The sequence below is a fragment of the Dipodomys spectabilis genome, unplaced genomic scaffold, assembly GCF_019054845.1.
Source record: "Dipodomys spectabilis isolate Male_0828 unplaced genomic scaffold, ASM1905484v1 ptg000521l, whole genome shotgun sequence".
Classification (NCBI taxonomy): Eukaryota; Metazoa; Chordata; class Mammalia; order Rodentia; family Heteromyidae; genus Dipodomys; species Dipodomys spectabilis.
Genome location: NW_024871198.1, coordinates 96915 through 114132, shown reverse-complemented (window position 1 = coordinate 114132; position 17218 = coordinate 96915). Strand labels below are relative to the sequence as shown.

Below are 17218 nucleotides of genomic sequence, written 5' to 3'. Positions count from 1 at the left end.
GAGCTGAGGGACAGTGCCCAGGCCCAGAGTTCAGGCCCCACGACCGGACCCCCCAAAAAAAAAAAATGAAGCTCAATATTTACATAAGACACATCCTAAAACATCTCCCAAGCTGGGAGGAGGTACTCCACAGCAGATGGGATGAATCTGGGACTGCAGTCACACATACCATAATCGTGGCTATCTCCTCTGGGTTATCGCCATCCAGGTCAAATTTAAAGGTAACCATCTTTCGATTATGGGTCTCTAACTGACACTCCACTACCCGGTCTCCTTTATTTGAAACCTAGAGAAAGAAAGGAAAAGGGACGTCATTTCAGAAGATTAATCTAAAACTGTAATTTTTCTAATAAGCAAACAATCATACAGCATCTAGGAACACTTGGGAGGCAGAGAGGGCCTAAACTTTGATCAATTCACCCTATTTATGTGACTAACAAAAAATAAACAGGCAAATTACTTAAATGTTATCAACTGCTTTGCAAGGCACCTTTTCATTTGTTTTTTTTGTTTTTTTTTTTTGGGGGGGGTGGTTGTTGGGGCTTGAACTCTGGGCCTGGGCTGTCCCTCAGCTCTTCAGCAAATGGCTAGTGCTCTACCACCTGAATCACAGTGCCATTTCCTATTTTCTGGTGGTCCATTGGAGATCAGAGAGTCTCACAAACGTTTCCAACTGGGCTGGCTTTGAACCATGATTCTCAGATCTCAGCATCCTGAGTAGCTAGGATTACAGGCCTGAGCTACCAATGCCTGGCACTCTGCTTTTTTCTTTTTTTGGCGGCAACATCTTGCTATATATAATCCAGACTGGCCTCAAACCCACAATCTTCCTGCCTTACCATCAAAGCTGGGCCATCATGCCTGGCTCATTTTCATTCTTTTCTAATTGAGAAATGTGATACTAAATTACAAAAGATGATGTGCATTAGACAACAAGTGTTATGTAATGTACATGTAACTCAAAGACAAGGTATCTTTATTTCACAAAGTGATCTTTCAGAATGCCCAACTGCTTTACCACCACGCAGGCCACCCATCAGCGCGCTTACATTCAGAATTCTCAGTTTCGGTCGGGAAGTCTTTTCATGCCGCGAGCGACTCCTCACAGACTTCCGGCAGTGTCGTTTTGTCGCTCTCCCCTCGTGCCTCCCGCCAGATGAGGGGGCGTTCTCGTTGCCGTCACTCATACCAGAAGCGACATCTGAGTGTGCGCTGTGGAGAGAAAAAAAGTTCGGTGTACTGTCTGAGTTTCACAGGCCTGAAACACGCCGGGGTGGGTTTTAGTTGTACATACCTGTCTATGGAGGAAACCACAGTCACAGGCTGGGCAGGCTGCGGCTGCGCACCTGAAACTGGCTCCAGAGGAGCCGCCTGGGCGGCCCCCTGAGCACTCTGTGAAGAGAAAGAGTCATTCAAATCGCAGCACCCAAAACCCCACGTAAGAGCCCTTTGCCTCTTTCTTCGTATCCTCCCCTACGTCCTAGAAGCAATAAGTTTACTAGTAATTTTTAAAATTCAACATCTAGAGACAGTGTCCTTGAAACCCCAAAGAAAGTTTCGAAAGCCAGTCTCTAGTACAGACTGCATGGTGTGAGGTCAGCCCACCTATGCTAGGCACTGTGAAACTACAACTTGCCATGCAGCCAGCATCTTACCACAAGTGTGCAAAGGGCAGGCAGAGCAAAGTGCAAAGGATGAACTCAGATCTCTCTCTAGCAGGGCAAAAACAACTGCTGGCAGCACAGCAGGATGAGACTCTCACCACCGCCTAGTGCGGAGAGTGTGGAAGGACAAGACTCAGGGCTGAAGTACTAGCTAGAGAAGGCAAGTGCTAACAGGGTGAACCTTCTCCAAGGCAAACTCACTTCCCAACAGAACAGCCAGTGGCAACAAGGCCCCCACATTGGCATTTCATTCTGCTGTAAGAAAAATTCATTCAGAAGTTAGTCTGGCATAGTCTCCAAAGGAGTGTGACACCAGGAACCTGTGCTTTTCCTTTTGTCTTGTTTACCCCGTTGTGTGTGTGTGTGTGTGTGTGTGTGTTATATACAAACATGCAGTAATTCTATTTACCTCCAAAACTGCTTGCTGGGAGGATGTAGTAGTAGGGGGTTGTTGAACTACACTCATGGCTGGCTGGGACACTTGAACCTGGCCGCCTACACCGCCCATAGGAACCACAAGATTTGGTTCCACAAAAGGCTGCACCACTGGAGGAAAGTAACCTGGTGTAGCCATTGCTTCTGTTGGCATGGAAGGGGCTAGGACTGTAGAATGGACGCAAACAGAAGCCACGGTGGAAGAGGGAGCAATATTTGAATCTCCTGGGTACTGTGGTGGCAGTCGAGGTGGGAAGCCCTGTGACAGAAATGAGGAAGGTGTTAGTGCAGGCTGGGGCACCACACCAGCAACTCAGCAACACATAAACACACACACACACACGCACAGGCACACAGTAGACCACACCAGCAACTCAGCAACATACACGCACACAGACACACACACACACACAGAGGCACACAGCAGAGCAGCAGCCCGCTCTCACTAACGACCTCAAGAACATTTGAAGATCATTCCTGAATGAGATGATGGACTGCCTACCATCCTGAGGGCAACATTCCATAACTACATTTAAAGGTGCTGCATCGCCTTTTCTGGAGATTAAATGGGACCTAGAGACTTAAATCCTTCTAAAAAACTACCTACCTTCTACAGCTCTTTTGTGGAAAAATGCAAAACACCTTCCAGGTATCAGTCATTCCCAGCCATATTATGGAAAGCTGATCCTTTATCACTGAATTAACATGTGTGTGTAGATGTGTGTGTGTGTACGTGCGCGCGTGCAGCCTGACGTACTGCACCAACATCTAATATTCAAAGAATAACTCTTCAAGCTGCATCCTGAGGAAAATGGGTAAGGAGCCAACACCCACCCACCCATCCTTTCACAGGATTTTTACCATTTTAGCTTCTCTAGTTGAGACCAGCAAGCCTAGCTACTGTTTTTCTGACTCTCAGCTACTAGATCTTCAAGTGCTTTATGGTCTGCTATTCAGAGTTAAACCCTCTAGTGCCCTCCTGTTGTGCATGCTAGCCAAATACCTGGAAGAGAACATCTCCAGAGGGAAGAGGAAGCTCAGCAGCCTGTCCAAGGTTAGCCGGTACTCCCATGGACTGCACTGCCGGCTGGAGGAGCTGTGGGTGAACCTGACTTGGCAGCTGAGTGACAGGCTGCAGAAGGGTTGGCAGCGGACTAGGAACCACAGTGGATCCCCCCGGGATAGAAGCTGCCGTAGCAGATGAAGCCAAGGTGAGCAGAGGCTGATTAATGCTGGCTGCCATTGTGATGGGAAGGGATGAGAAGCCCGTCTGCGCCGCAGACACATGAGGAGTTGGTAGGGGGATCTGGGAGACGGGGTACGGGGAGAGTAAGGAGGTGGGGAGTGGCTGTCCCACAGGGAGGAAATGAGCACCAGAGTGGACTGGAACAACTGAGGGCTGAGTTGCGACTGGGATCTGAGGTTCGCCTTGGATAGTTGGCACTGGCTGGGGAACTGGAAGCTGGGAAAGTAAAGAAAAACAAAACAGACTTTTTAAAGCAAGGGCGCCAAAGCGAGACTTATGTGTCATTAGCCAGAGGGGGGGGGAGCAGCCCCAACCAGACCCTGCGCACGTTAGTGTGAGTTAATATGCCGAGGAAGCACAGAGAAAGGGTAGCGGGAGACCAGTTCAGCCTGGACCAGAGGAGGGTCTTTCCACAGACAAGGCTTTGCTCGTTCATCTCCACTCCCAATTCACCAAAATGTTTCATCATGAAATCTAGCATTACTTTTATGGCACTCAAACAGTCCTCCCTCCACTGTAATGAAGACCTCATATATATTTATTTTCTCAATTGTGTGTGTGTGAGAGTTGTGAGATGTGAACTCAGGGCCTGGACACTGTCCCTGAGCTCATTTGCTCAAGGCTAGTGTTCTACCACTTCCAGTTTTCTGGTGGTTCACTGGAGATAGGAGTCTCATGGACTTTCCTGCCTGGGCTGGCTTTGAACTGTGATCCTTGGATCATAGCCTCCTGATCACAGCCTAAGTAACTAGGATTACAGGCATGAGCCACCAGTGCCTAGCAATCTTATTTTTTTTTTTTTATTGGTCATGGGGCTTGAACTCTGGGCCTGGGCGCTGTCCCTCGGCTCTTCAGCTCAAGGCGAGCACTCTACTACTTGAGCCACAGAGCCACTTCCAGTTTCCTGGTGGTTTATTGGAGATAAAGAGTCTCACTGCCTTTCCTGCCCCGGCTGGCTTTGAACCTCAATCCTCAGACCTCAGCCTCCTGAGTAGCTAGGATCACAGGTGTGAGTCACCAGTGCCCCGATTCTTCTTAATTCTTACGTCTAACATATCTCTATAAAGTAGGTGTAGCTGCCCTCAAAGGACCTGGTCATTTTAACATTTAGGAAACACTTTACAACTGTCTTGGCAGTATGTGCCCACTGGTACAAAAACTGATGGTACAGTTTACAGTTGGTAGTAGATTGCTACTGTCACAGCTTAGCTCTCCTAAGGGTATCTGAGGACACAAGTCCTACCCGTGTGCACACATAAGCACACAGATAAACAAAAACACTATTCTACAAGGGCCCATCCTGGGCCTGGCATGAGTCTCATCTTCACCTACTGGTACCAGGAGGAGACAGCTTTCCTCATGACGTCACTGCCTGACCAGGGACATAAAAAAAGGAGCTTTCCTCCATGACATCTCTGCATGGCCATGGACCTAAAAGCGATGAAGCCAGAAGGGCACAGTGGACGGAAAAACCTCTGGGGCCTCAAGCCAAAACAACCCTTCCTCCTCTTTTTCTCAGGTCTGTGTGGCAGCGAGGAAGCTCACAGAGCGACGGTCACCCCGCACTGAGGGAGGAGTGATGGGGATGTCTATGTGAAACCAGCACAGGCGCAGACTGAGACTACCACGGAGAGCTGAACGTTTCTAGAGGCCGTGACAAGACCAGGTCCTGAAGCATTTGTAGTTTATTCACTAGTTTCAGTGCTTCTATTTTGTATCAAACCGCCAAACTACCGGTACGTATCTGTTAGCATTAAATACTGCATGTGTGCAAATGGAGTGCTTTTTGCTTTCCTATCACAGTAGACTGAGCAACTTCAGCAGACGCTTCACTATCAGGAGAGGAGGCGGAGTCTTACAGAGGATGTGCTTCAGCAATGTAGCGTGTACCTGTTTTCCAGCGGACGCTGGAGCTGGAGCTGGAGGCTGACCCGTGGGCTGGGCGGGAGCAGCATCGCTGGAGGGGACCACATGCGCAAGTGTATACTGCACAGCCTGCTGAGGAGGGGCTGTCTGTTGAACTCCCTGTTGCAAGAGGGAAACACTGATTTGGATGCTTTGATACAAGAATTTGCTATGTTGCTTGGGCTCGTCTTGCACTCCTGGGTCTTAAAAAGTGACCCTTCTGCCCTCTGCTTCTCGAGTAGCTGGGATTACAGATATGTACCACCCAGGCTCAGCCAGTAATTCTGTTTCACTTCAAATCAGCATTAATTTACTTAAGTAAAGCCTCCAATATCTGTAAATTATAATTTCAGTAAGTCATGCAAAAACACAAATTCACCAATTCCCTTAAGTCAAACCCTCCACTCCCAAATCCCCTCACAGAATTTTCCTCAGACGTAAGCCCTTGTTCAAACCTTGAGCCACCATTAGATTTACTGACCCAATGTTGCTCTCACCACAACAGCAGGTGTTTGCAAAGACATTGAGATACCCTAGCCAAATAACTCTTCCCAACCCCACCTGCCATAAAGCCTTCCCAATATCCCCCCATGGCTCAGGGAACAGGGGACCTAATTGTATTGTGTTAAGTAGTTTAAATGGTGAGTTGTGGAGTCACAGCACGTGCAGATTCAAACTATGTGCACCTCTTGCAAACTTTAAGTTACTCAACCATCTCCAGGTCTCTGCTTTCACATCAGTAAAATGGAAACAACACTAGCACCTACGTTTACAGCATTCCCAGGATATGGTGTTCCTAAACCATCACCCTGCTGGAGTTGATCCTTAGGTTTTATTCAATGCTTGTTAATAATTAAAAGAAGTATTTACTTCCTTTTCAAAAAACCTAGTGAACTGCACCAGCAATGTTACTTACAAAAGACAGATATAGAAAGTAAAGCTGTGGCTCAAGTGGTAGAGCACTCAGCTCACCTGGAGCTGAAGAGCTGAGGGACAGCACCCAAGCCCAGAGTTCAAGCCCCATGACCGACGTTTAAAAAATAAATAAATAAATCTAACAAAAGACAGACATGTGTAAGAAGCAGCAAGGCACCTCTTACCTGAGGAGGATGCTGGGTGGTTTGGGAAGATGGAGCCCCTGTCAAGCCACTTGAGGACGGCTGGCTCTGGCTCTGTCCCTGTGCCTAAAGGCAAAAAACAGACACACACTGGAGCAAAACGTAAGGGGAGGGCGTGCAGGTCAGGTTTCTTGCAACACTCAAGCTCCTGAGATGTTTGCTTAACCAAAGTGACACATTAACTTGACTGAGGATGTTATGGGGGACATCCTTGGGGCCTTGGGGTAGCTTTGTGAGAAGAAGTTCACATCAAGAACATAGCACATATCTTATCTCAACCCATTTTGGAAATCAGCTGGTAGTTAAACGTAACCTACCACAGCTCAGACTCTCATTTTAGCCTGTCAGATCCACAATAAAACCATTACAACAGTAATAAAGTTATCAATGCAGAAAACAAAATTTAATCTGAACGTTTAAGGAGAAAGAGTATTTGAGGATGCCATCTTGGTTCTATACCTTGTTAGTGCCACAGGGAATGTTTTTAAAATCAGAAACAGCCAATCAGGTATAATCCATTTCCTAATAACGCACAGCAATGGCTGTTGGCAGGGGACAGGTGGCAGCAGCTAGAGCCATTTCTGCCCGTCACTACTGGAGAGGGCTGCCGCTGCTAACCACTGGTGGGCAGAGGCCAGGGGGCTGCTAAACGCTCTGCGATGCGCAGGAGACCCTGATCCAACCCAGAACATCCACAGGGCTCCAACTATAAAGACATGGGAATTGAAATAAATGAGCAAGGGTGACACGCACGTAGGACCAGATAGACATTTAGAAAGAGGACATGAAAGGCCACATCTTTGTTGTTCCATTTCAATTTGGAAAAGGTTCTTGAAAGCTTATGTGAATGTATCACCTTCCACGGCAGCTTAAGAGTCTGCACTTGAAATTTTACTTTGGAAAGCTTCAAGAATGCCTGAGCAAGCACAGTAGGGGTTGACAATTTGACAGCTCATGGGGGTTTGCAGAATGCCGAGGCAGTCAAGTTTCAGGATCTTTTCTCTTTTTTGCTTCCAAATACTAATCTGATAGTCTAGGTACATTTTTGGAGTTGCTTATGCCTTTGCTGGGGGAGAATAGGGGAAGAAAGCAGGTATAGTATATAGTACTTTATAAAAAATAAAATGTATGGAAAATTCAAATGATATCCAATTGTGTAGTCTCTTGTGTAGACTACACATACACTTGACACATGTCAAAAGAATGTATGAAATAGGCCTCATTTCTTTAATCCTGAGTCCCTTCCCTTTGGCGTTATCTACATCCTGAGTACATACGCATACACACAACTAAAATCTGAGACAGCACAGCCTGAGACATCTACTCTTCCTGACTTGAGTATTTTAAATTCTTCAAGCAAAAAAGTAAAAAGACCCACCATCTAGATTCTAACTTAACACTAAAATCAGAATCAGCCCTTAATTTTCTAAATTATCTAGGCGTTTAAAACATAGTAATTTGTTTTGATACCATTTCAAAATGGCATTCATTTGTTAATAAGTCCACCTGTCGCTTACATCCTCAATACTAATGAAAAAATCTGTGCTTTTAACTAGCATTCCAAAGAGTTTTCACTTCTCCATTTTCATTTATAGTTACTTTTTTGTGTATTTTTAAAAAATAATAACATTGTTTAGAGTATTTTACTTTAGTATAACCTTATAAATAACCAATGCTAAATCAACCTTACGTTAAAGGCAACTACATTTTCACTACTAATTGAAAATTCCATTTACAAGGGAGAGCAGTCACTGAGGATGACTGACTGTTTAGCAAGCCAATCAGGTAGCTGCTGCCTTCATAGTTTGTTCTTAGGTACAAAGAAGTTATGACCTCCAAAAGATAGAGAAACTATCCTTCAGAAAACCCCAATTCAGGGAATGCAACGGTGCACAGTAGGGTAGTTTAAGAGAACTGCAGAAGTTTTCCTATAACCTGTGGGTGGGGTGCAGATCCTCCTGAGGGAAACGAGGCAGGAAAGACCTGCTGCGATGTGGTTCCTTGGGGGAAACAGAAGAGAAGCGGGGGCTCCTGAAACATTGTCTGAGGCAGACGGATAAAGGATAATGAGACGTCCGAGCCCAAAGGTGCAGCAGCCCCTCCTGTAGGGGGAGGTGACTGAAAATCACTGGGGTCTGAAGAAGTGATTTGTGAAGAGTCACTGGAGTATTCTGGGCTCCCTATCGGCCAGTTCTGTCCAGTAGGCTCTTCCATAGAAATGGTCAGCTCGGGGACAGGGTGGCCCCGCTGCTCGGTCCCGGGCTGCAGGTGGCTGTGTGACCCCACCGACTGAGAAGGTGTGTCTTCCTGTCCCAAGTCCACTGCAGCCTGGAAATTTTGGTAGACACGTTGAGGTAAAATCCCACCTCCTTCTCCCGAAGAGGAGCTTGGTGTTTGGGCGTGAAATTCGAATACACAGTTGCTTCTGCCCTCAGAGCTCTGAGTGAGCACAGCTGGTGCAGAATGAGGAATAAAGACAGGGTGGAATTTTAGACGTGCAGCGTCTGTGCTGTTAGGTGCAGAAGAACTAGAGAGGGGAGATGCTGAGTTCAACGCAGACTCTAACCTCAAATTCTGAACGTGTCCTACCAGGAAAGCCTGCCCCGATGGAAAGTCAAAGACGGAATTTAGGGTGGGCCCCCCTTGCACTGGCTTCTGCTCGGGAATCTGTTTCACAGGAGTTGAAAGCACTGGTGAGCTGTAGGAGAAGCCCTCATACTGTTCTGCCATCTGGGCCTGATAATGGACCCCGGCTAGATACACTGTTTCCTGAGGAATGAAATAGTGAGCATCTTCTGGTAGCACCAGGCCTGGTCTGTAGTCACTGTATGCTGGAGCTGGCTCAAAGGCGGGGACGACCTGTAACTCACACAGCTCTCCAGGGACTCTGCCGGCTGCGGCACCCAACATAACCACAGCCTCTGGTGTCCAGTTAGGCGGGCTGCCACCAGGTGGAAGGAGAGTCTGGCCAGCTGTCCTCAGCAGGGGCTGGAAGTGGCGAGTTTGGGCTTCCAGGAAGGAGGTGCTCTTACGCCGCTGGGAAATGGCTACTTTCGGTGAAGAGGTGGGAGGTGGTGAAAAAGAAACTGGACGTTCATGAATAGTTGGGAAAAATATCTGTGACTCTGGGTATGTTGGGGTCCCCCCACACGGATGCGCCACGGACTGAGGCTGTATCAACATGAATAAGACAAGTAATTCATACATTCATATGTGAAATTACAACAGACATGCACAACTGGACAGTTCTGTGTAACCCTGTGAAACGGTTACACCAACTCTAATAAGGAAGTAACGAGGCTTCTGGAAATTATGTGCAAAATCAAAAACCCATTAAATACATCCAGGGCCAATAAATCAGTCTGTGGGACTCTTTGCATCAGATAAGAGCTGCTTTTCTGCAACTTTCCTGACTCAAAGGGAAAGAAGACTAAACTTCCTAAGTGCTTATTCCATTTTACCTAAAATTAATGTCTGCTCTTAAGACATGTGAAAGAAAAACAAATGTTAACGGGTAATAATGTATTTTTTAAAGGGTAAAAATACTTTTCAGTGCTAAGTTTCTTACATTCTTACTATCCTGTGCTGTTAAATGGGTTATTTTTCATTCACTAATAATATGTCTTCTAAACGGAAATCAGGGGGCTGGAAGTGGGGCTCACGTGGTAGAGCATTTGCCTTGCTAACACTGGCCTGGAGTTCAAACCCCAATACTAGAAATCGGAGGAGCTCTTTGGTGGTTTATAAAGACACATGAACCTAGTAGGTAGGTACACACCTGTAATCCCAGCATTCTGCAGGCTAGGCAGGAGGATTCTGAGGGCCAGGCTAGCCTGGGCCACATAGCTATACTCTGCCTCCAAATTAACCAAAAACAACAGAAAGATAATTTATCTTCCTCATATCTCAAAGATATTTCATTACTGTGGGAAAAATAAAACAGCTTTACTGGTACATAAAACAGGTTAAAGATGCCAATCACCAAAAATTGACTTTTTTGAGAAATGATTAGGACTAAAGGCCATGAATTTACTGACCTGGTATCAAGTCTCTAAATCAGGTGAAATGGATAATAAAAGGATCAGCCCATTTAATTTAGGAGTACATTTTGTTTCTAGAAGCAATTTCTGATGTAAGATTAAATGTAGAATCCTAGCTCATCAAACACAATACACACTACAGCAATGCATGACTCCTTTTAAGGAGATCAGCTCCATTCGGATTAGAGAAGATGCCCATCTCATAAGCAAAGTGATTCAAATATTCAAAATGGCTAAAAAAGAATTTCTATTTCAAATCAGAACATTCATTTTACTGACTGTTTATTCAAGATATGTCCTAAATCTATGTAACATTATATAATCATCTTAATTTAAAAAAAAAAAAACTGAAGGTTATAGGACTGCTAGTTGGGGTTATTAAGTTATTCTGTCTGGAAAAGCAGTAGCAAGGTCCCACAGAACTTAACGCAATTAGAAGAAAATCACAGACATTAATGGAGCCAAAGAAAGTCATATATACTAAATAAAATTAGCATCCAGGCCCCATCCTACTCAACTCAAGAAAAAAATACATCCTATGAGGAAACATTTTGCAACTTGTAGTTTGAAGGATTATTTTACATGAATGGTTACATTCAAGTCAACTTTCACTCTTCAATTGTTCTTTACTAGGGTAAAAAAAACAGACTGAGGCAGGAAAGTCTGTGAGACTCTTAATCATAGAAAAAGCCTGAAGTGGCACCATGGCTCAAGTGGTAGAGTGCTAGCCTTGAGTGAAAAAGAGCTCAGGGACAGCGCCCAGGCCCAGAGTTCAAGCCCCAAGACTGGCCAAAAAAAAAGGGGGGAGGGAACACTCATTAAGCTTCAATACTATCCCTTAAAAATAAACTAAGGAGGAAACCAAAACATTTGGGTAATGTTTGATAGTTGTTTTGTTGGTTATGCCAATAATCAGTTGTAAAGTTAAACAATATAAATGCCTTTTGCTATGACATGAAAATACAAAAACTTTGTGTGTGGAGGATAATATAATAAAAGCTAAAAATTTTTTTGATAAAAGCTAAATTTTATTGGGTATATGTTGATACGTGCACACTATAAGACTGTAAGTATTCCTTCTTATTACCTCCTTGATTTTTATTCTCCTTAAGACCCTGATTACAAAATATTTCCTATAGGAATAATGATTATTCTAAAGCACATATTCAAGTTAATAGTTTCATCTTGCTCTACGTTCAATTTCTCTATCGAGTCTTGGTGCCTGGATGTATTTGCGGGTAATAACTGAGTTACATACAGTAGTGACAAAGAGGGAGGGCAGGCTGGAGCGTCGGTGCTTGCGCTGAGAGGCAGAGTGCATGGGCAGGACACTCTCCAGGGCTCTAGAGAGCTTTTCGGCAAAACTTTCCTCAGGGGCAGTCCGAAGGAGGGGAGGAGAAGGAGGCGCAGCTAGCACTGATGGTGGGGGGGAAGGAACGCTGGGAGGGACGCAGGACAGAGAAGGAACAGCACAGAGATGGGGAACACAAAGCGACATGCTATGGCCACGACGAGGCTAAACAGAAAACAAACACGTGAAAACAGAACAACACAATACACAGTGGTAACAGGGCAGTGAGCATGAAGAAATGTCCCATCCTCCCCACCCCACACCCTGACCCCCAAAGCACCTGGACAGATCTCAACTATCCTCCCTACTCCAGTGTTTCCCACAATTCCTGAATATTCTGAAACACCCACCATTACAAGTGTGTGAATAGTAAGACTGAAAGTAGCAGATAGAGAAAATGATGAGTATCGGTTTACAGTTTCTGTAAACTTAGCAAGATTAAAGAGGAATGAATTCTATTAGGTTGAAGTATAGTATATTACAAGATTGGGGAGATTTTAAGAGATCATTTTGCAAGAACTGTGGAAACTTGAGGAAAGGATTCTTATTTCTATTTTAGAATGCATCAGAGTAAAAAGTGGTTAGCTTACAGTATTTTAGTACTCTTGCCAATCTTTTGCTGCAAAAGTAAAAATCATTATCTACTAAGGAAAAAGTACAGCATTCCTGAAGAAATTTACAACAGGATATAGGAAATATTTTTTACTCTTGCTAAACACCTTCAGTGTTTTCCTAGGATAGCTGAAATTAAACTTAGATTTACTAGTCTTAAGCTCAAAAGAAAGTGTTTGCTGCTGCCTGTGAACAGCGGGTCTGAGAAAGGCTGCCTGAGTTATGTTTGTTTCCTTTTCCCAAACTGGCTGCAAAGAAGGCCCTATGCCCAAGTACCACTATGTATCATCATGATACTTTACTGTTTCCATTTTTTTAGCCCTAGTTTCTTTCTCTAATTTTTAAAATGTCAGTTACAAGTTTTATGTATCATTGTAAGCCTTGGTGAATCCTTTCTAGCATAAGAACAATTATAAACTTCCTTAATTCTTCAAAATACCTCCACAGAATACTGTCATTAAAAGATAAGAGTTCCACCTGCTTTGAGAATACCTGCTAAAGGTAGCTATGTTAGTGGTTCAAGCATGTAATGCCCTCATAAGTGATCAATATAGAAGAGATCAATATTTGTAACCCTGTAATGAGGGAAGTCAAGAGTAAGAAATCATAGTCTGAAAATCTAATTTCATGTTTCAGGGGAAAAGAAAAAAATCTATTAGAACAAAGATAGAAACTGGTTAAGAAATGCTGACAAGTAATATTTGCCAAAACACAGGAACAGACCTTCTGTGTAGTCATTATAAAGCAATTTGGCTCTCTGAGTGCCCTTGAAGGTTAGACAGTTAAAAAAAAAAAAAAAGTAGTGTGTTAGTGGGTTTCTTTGTGTTACTACAGCCATTCATCCGAAGACCTAGCCAAAGCAGGACTGAGCAATGGACTTGAAACAAATATCTTCTATTTCAAGCACAGAAGACCAGAGCAAGCAAAAGTATTCTCAGAGAAAAGATTTTCCTTTAATGAGAAACAAGAATCCATAACATTCAGAGTAAAAGCCTCGTGAAGTGAAAAAGAATCAGTCTACGTAAAGAGCTCAGTACCCAAGACAAGTGCTATAAAATGACTAGCTACTATCACCATGTCCTTTCTGAGGCCTCTGGTGTATTTTGGAATCAGCTAGTGAAAACGAAGTCTATTATTTGATGACCAACCTCTCTAACATTCTCATGACAAGCAAAGGGAGTAATAATGCATATGTATACATCTATACACAGACCAGCAAATAGTTTTGAAATGACTTCTGCAAACTAGCTCCAAAAATAATCAGTAATAAAACAGATACCAAATAAAGGGAACAGCAAATGAACGTATACTGGGGAAGGAACCTCTGTTCAACACAGACTTTAAAGGCAAAAACACGCATAGCAACTGATGATCAAACTCAATACAAGCGCTGAAGGAAATGGTCATACAAATACAGGGTCCTTCACTATATTGACATGCAACATTCTGGAATGGTTCAAAGGCTTACCTGTCTCTTTATAAGATATGAAATCTTACAGAAAACACTTATTATTTAAATAAGCTTTTAAAGAAAACTCTCCTTGCCCCACCCCCAAATTATCTGCATGTCTAGTTGATGGTCCTTTGAACAGTTTCCCTGTGCAGTGTGGAAAACTCTGTCTACACCTGGGCATAGCCGCCTCACGTGGGCAGCTCAGCACTCAGCTGCTTCTCACACACTGCCGTGTCGACACTCCGGCTGCACAGCGTCTGCTGCCCTGCGGACACAGCCGCCCCTCAGTGTCTACGGGGGCTGAGTGGTTCCAAGTGCCCCTACCATACCAGAACCTGCAAGGTGCCCAGGTCTCAAAAAAAGTGGGGCAATGTTCCCACCGAACCTACAAACATCTTCCTGTGAACCCCGAAGCCTCTTCACATTGCTGATGATATTCAGTGTAAATGCTGTGTCAAAACAGACTTTTTTTTCTTTAGCATTTTAGTGTTTGAATTTACCACTGTTGAGCCCACAAATCCAGAGGGCTGACTGCATACCATTTGTCTCTATTTTCTACTTGGGAGTCTCATTACCAGAGTGTGCTGTGCATCTACTCACCATGCTTGTGGGTGGATAGACCCCGTGGGTCTGTGACTGTGCTTGCACAGGAGAAGCTGTGTGCCCTGGAACTGCACCTGCTGAGTGTGCCTGCTCATGCTGGGAGCCAAATGACACTGTCTGCTGGCTGCTCACTCGAGATTCCGTGAAGATGGACGATCCCTGACCACTGTCAATGGTCCCATCCGCTGGAGAAGAACCCAACCATGGGAGGGGATGAGAATGATCATAAAGGAAGCTGACATTTTCCTAACCACTTTACATCAGGGTTAACTGACTTCTTTGCACAAAATAAACTAAATTTTTTTAAAAAAAGAATGGAGATCTATCTTATTAACTGTCTATATTTAAATAAGGAAATCATATAGGGGAGAAGTTTTGGGGTTTTTTGGTTGGTTGTGGAGCTTGCACTCTGGGCGTGGGCACTGTCCCCGAGCTCTTCAGCTTAAGGCTGAGGCTCTTCCACTTGAGCTACAGCACCACTTCTGGTTTTCTGAGTGGTTAACTGGAGATAAGAGTCTCAGACTTCCTTGCCTGGGCTAACTTTGAACTGTGATCCTCAGATCTCAGCCTCCTGAGTAGCTAGGATGACAGGCGTGAGCCACTGGCGCCTGGCATAGGGGAGAAGTTTTAAACTTAAAAAAATTCACAGAGCTGGGAAGGTGGCTTAGTGGTAAGAGTGCTTGCCTAGCATGCATGAAACCTGGGTTTGATTCCTCAGTACCACATACACAGAAAAGGCAGAAGTGGCTTTGTGGTTCAAGTGGTAGAGTGCTAGCCATGAGCAAAAGAAGTTCAGGGACAGCATCCAGGCCCTGAGTTCAAGTCCTAGGACTGGCCAAAAACAACTAAATAATTAAAATTTAGTATCATCTGAAAAAAAGGGGGGGGAATATTGTAAGGAAATCTTTTTTTTGGGGGGGGGATCTGGTCGAGGGGCCTGAACTCTGGCCTGGGTGCTGTCCCTCAGCTCTTCAGCTCAAGACTAGCGCTCTACCACTTGAGCCACAGCACCACTTCCTGCTTTTTTCTTTTTGCTTATGTGGTGCTGAGGAATCGAACCCAGGGCCTCAGGCATGCAAGGCAAGTGCCCTACCACTGAGCCACCTTCCCAGCCCCTGTAAGGAAATCTTAACTTTAATCTAGCTTTCAAAAGTTTGCTTAGGAAGACTTGTGACCTGGTATTAAGCAGTTAATTTAATAACTCTTGATCTCATTAATGTTTAGTCGATTTACCATTTACCTTTGCTACAAGAACCAAACTAGGTTAGTAGGAATAACCTGAAGTAGCTAACTTGTTCGTTCTTCATTAATTGCCACTTATTTTAAACTTTTTAGAATTATAATCCTTAAATATGAACACCCAAAATGTTATAACAGTTGAGATTATTTCATATCTTACTGACGTTTCCTCAATGTCTCATCCTTCTGTTCTACTGGTCATGGGCATGAGAATAAAAACAGAAGACAGCAACCACTTCATACATTTTTAAGTTATACACAGAATTAATCATTCAAAACAGGACACTACCCAGCACAATTCACTAGCATGTTCATCTGTACCCCAAACACTCACACAGCACAGATACACCGGGCTGTGGATACTGTAGTTGTTGATGCTGGTCTGCCTCGGGTTCTTCAGGCTCTACTTGCGTCGACACGGACGCAGAGGTGGTGGGGGCCGTAGGTGCACCGGTGCCAGCAGGAGGGGTCTGCTGGGCGCTGGTCTGGGAAGCACTCGACTGCTGCTCCACCTGCTGCCGGAGACCATTCTCTTCCTGTCTTCGTTTCTCCTGCTCCTCCCGCACCTGCTGCCGCTGCTCTCGTTTCCTCTTAATCAACGACACTCTGTCTTTGATAGCTTTAGCCATGGTCTTATGATCACCTTCACAGACATACCCAGACTCTACCTACAGAAAGAAATGGGGTATCAAAAGAACAATGAAACCAACAAAGGCACCACAGACAGCGGGGAGGTGATGGCCACTGCTATGGCTGCCCTGTGGCACACACTTCCCACCGCCATGGTGGGTGCCCCCCTGCGGGTGCCGCCATTCTACGAGTCTACTCCAGTGGATGTTCACAATTCTAACTGCTCTTCGTCCTTTCAATAGGCAACCTCTTATCCAGCTGAAACAATGGTGACAAGTGTATGTGTTTAAGGGTGATGAAATACAGTCATTATATTAAATGTACATTATGTAAAAGTTCATCTATACAACTTGAGGGTATGGATGGGACTGGGAAGAATGGGGAGAATTGAAGGGTAACATCAATCAAAATACACTGTACTCATAATCCGACTTGTGAAACTGAAACTCCTTTGTACAACTACTTTAAAAATTAAAAAAAGAAAAAAAAACCAGTAAGTCAGGTGCCAGTGGCCCCCACCTATAATCCTAGCTACTCAGGAGGCTGAGATCTGAGGATCTCAGTTCAAAGTCTGCCTGAGCAGGAAAGTCCATGAGACTTAGCTCCAATTAACCACTAACAATCTTGAAGTAGGGTTGTGGCTCAAGTTACAGAGCACTAGCTTTTAGCAAAAAGGCTCAAGGAACAGCACCCAAACCCTGGGTTCAAGCCCCAAGACTGGCACACACTCAAAAAACTCAAGCAATAAAAAAAGCAAACTACCAATAACGTGTGTGTGTGTGTGTGTGTGAGAGAGAGTGCGCACGCGCACGTGCGTACGTGCCAGGAATAGTGGTGGCTCAAGCCTGTATTCCTAACCACCGGTGAGGCAGAGCTCAAGGGATTATGGTTCAAGGTCAGCCCCAATAAAAAGCTGGTGACT

At 44.6% G+C, this 17218-nt stretch overlaps 1 protein-coding gene across 1 annotated transcript in view; it reads right to left on the bottom strand.

Moving 5' to 3' along the window:
• Wnk1 (WNK lysine deficient protein kinase 1) overlaps positions 1-17218 on the bottom strand; it is an 84620-nt gene that overhangs the window by 21718 nt on the left and 45684 nt on the right. Inside the window, 9 exon segments of the mRNA XM_042670133.1 lie at positions 170-286; positions 1050-1212; positions 1295-1392; positions 2074-2358; positions 3103-3561; positions 5236-5370; positions 6351-6434; positions 14425-14612; positions 16001-16334. Of these exon segments, the coding sequence (XP_042526067.1) occupies positions 170-286; positions 1050-1212; positions 1295-1392; positions 2074-2358; positions 3103-3561; positions 5236-5370; positions 6351-6434; positions 14425-14612; positions 16001-16334 (1863 nt within the window).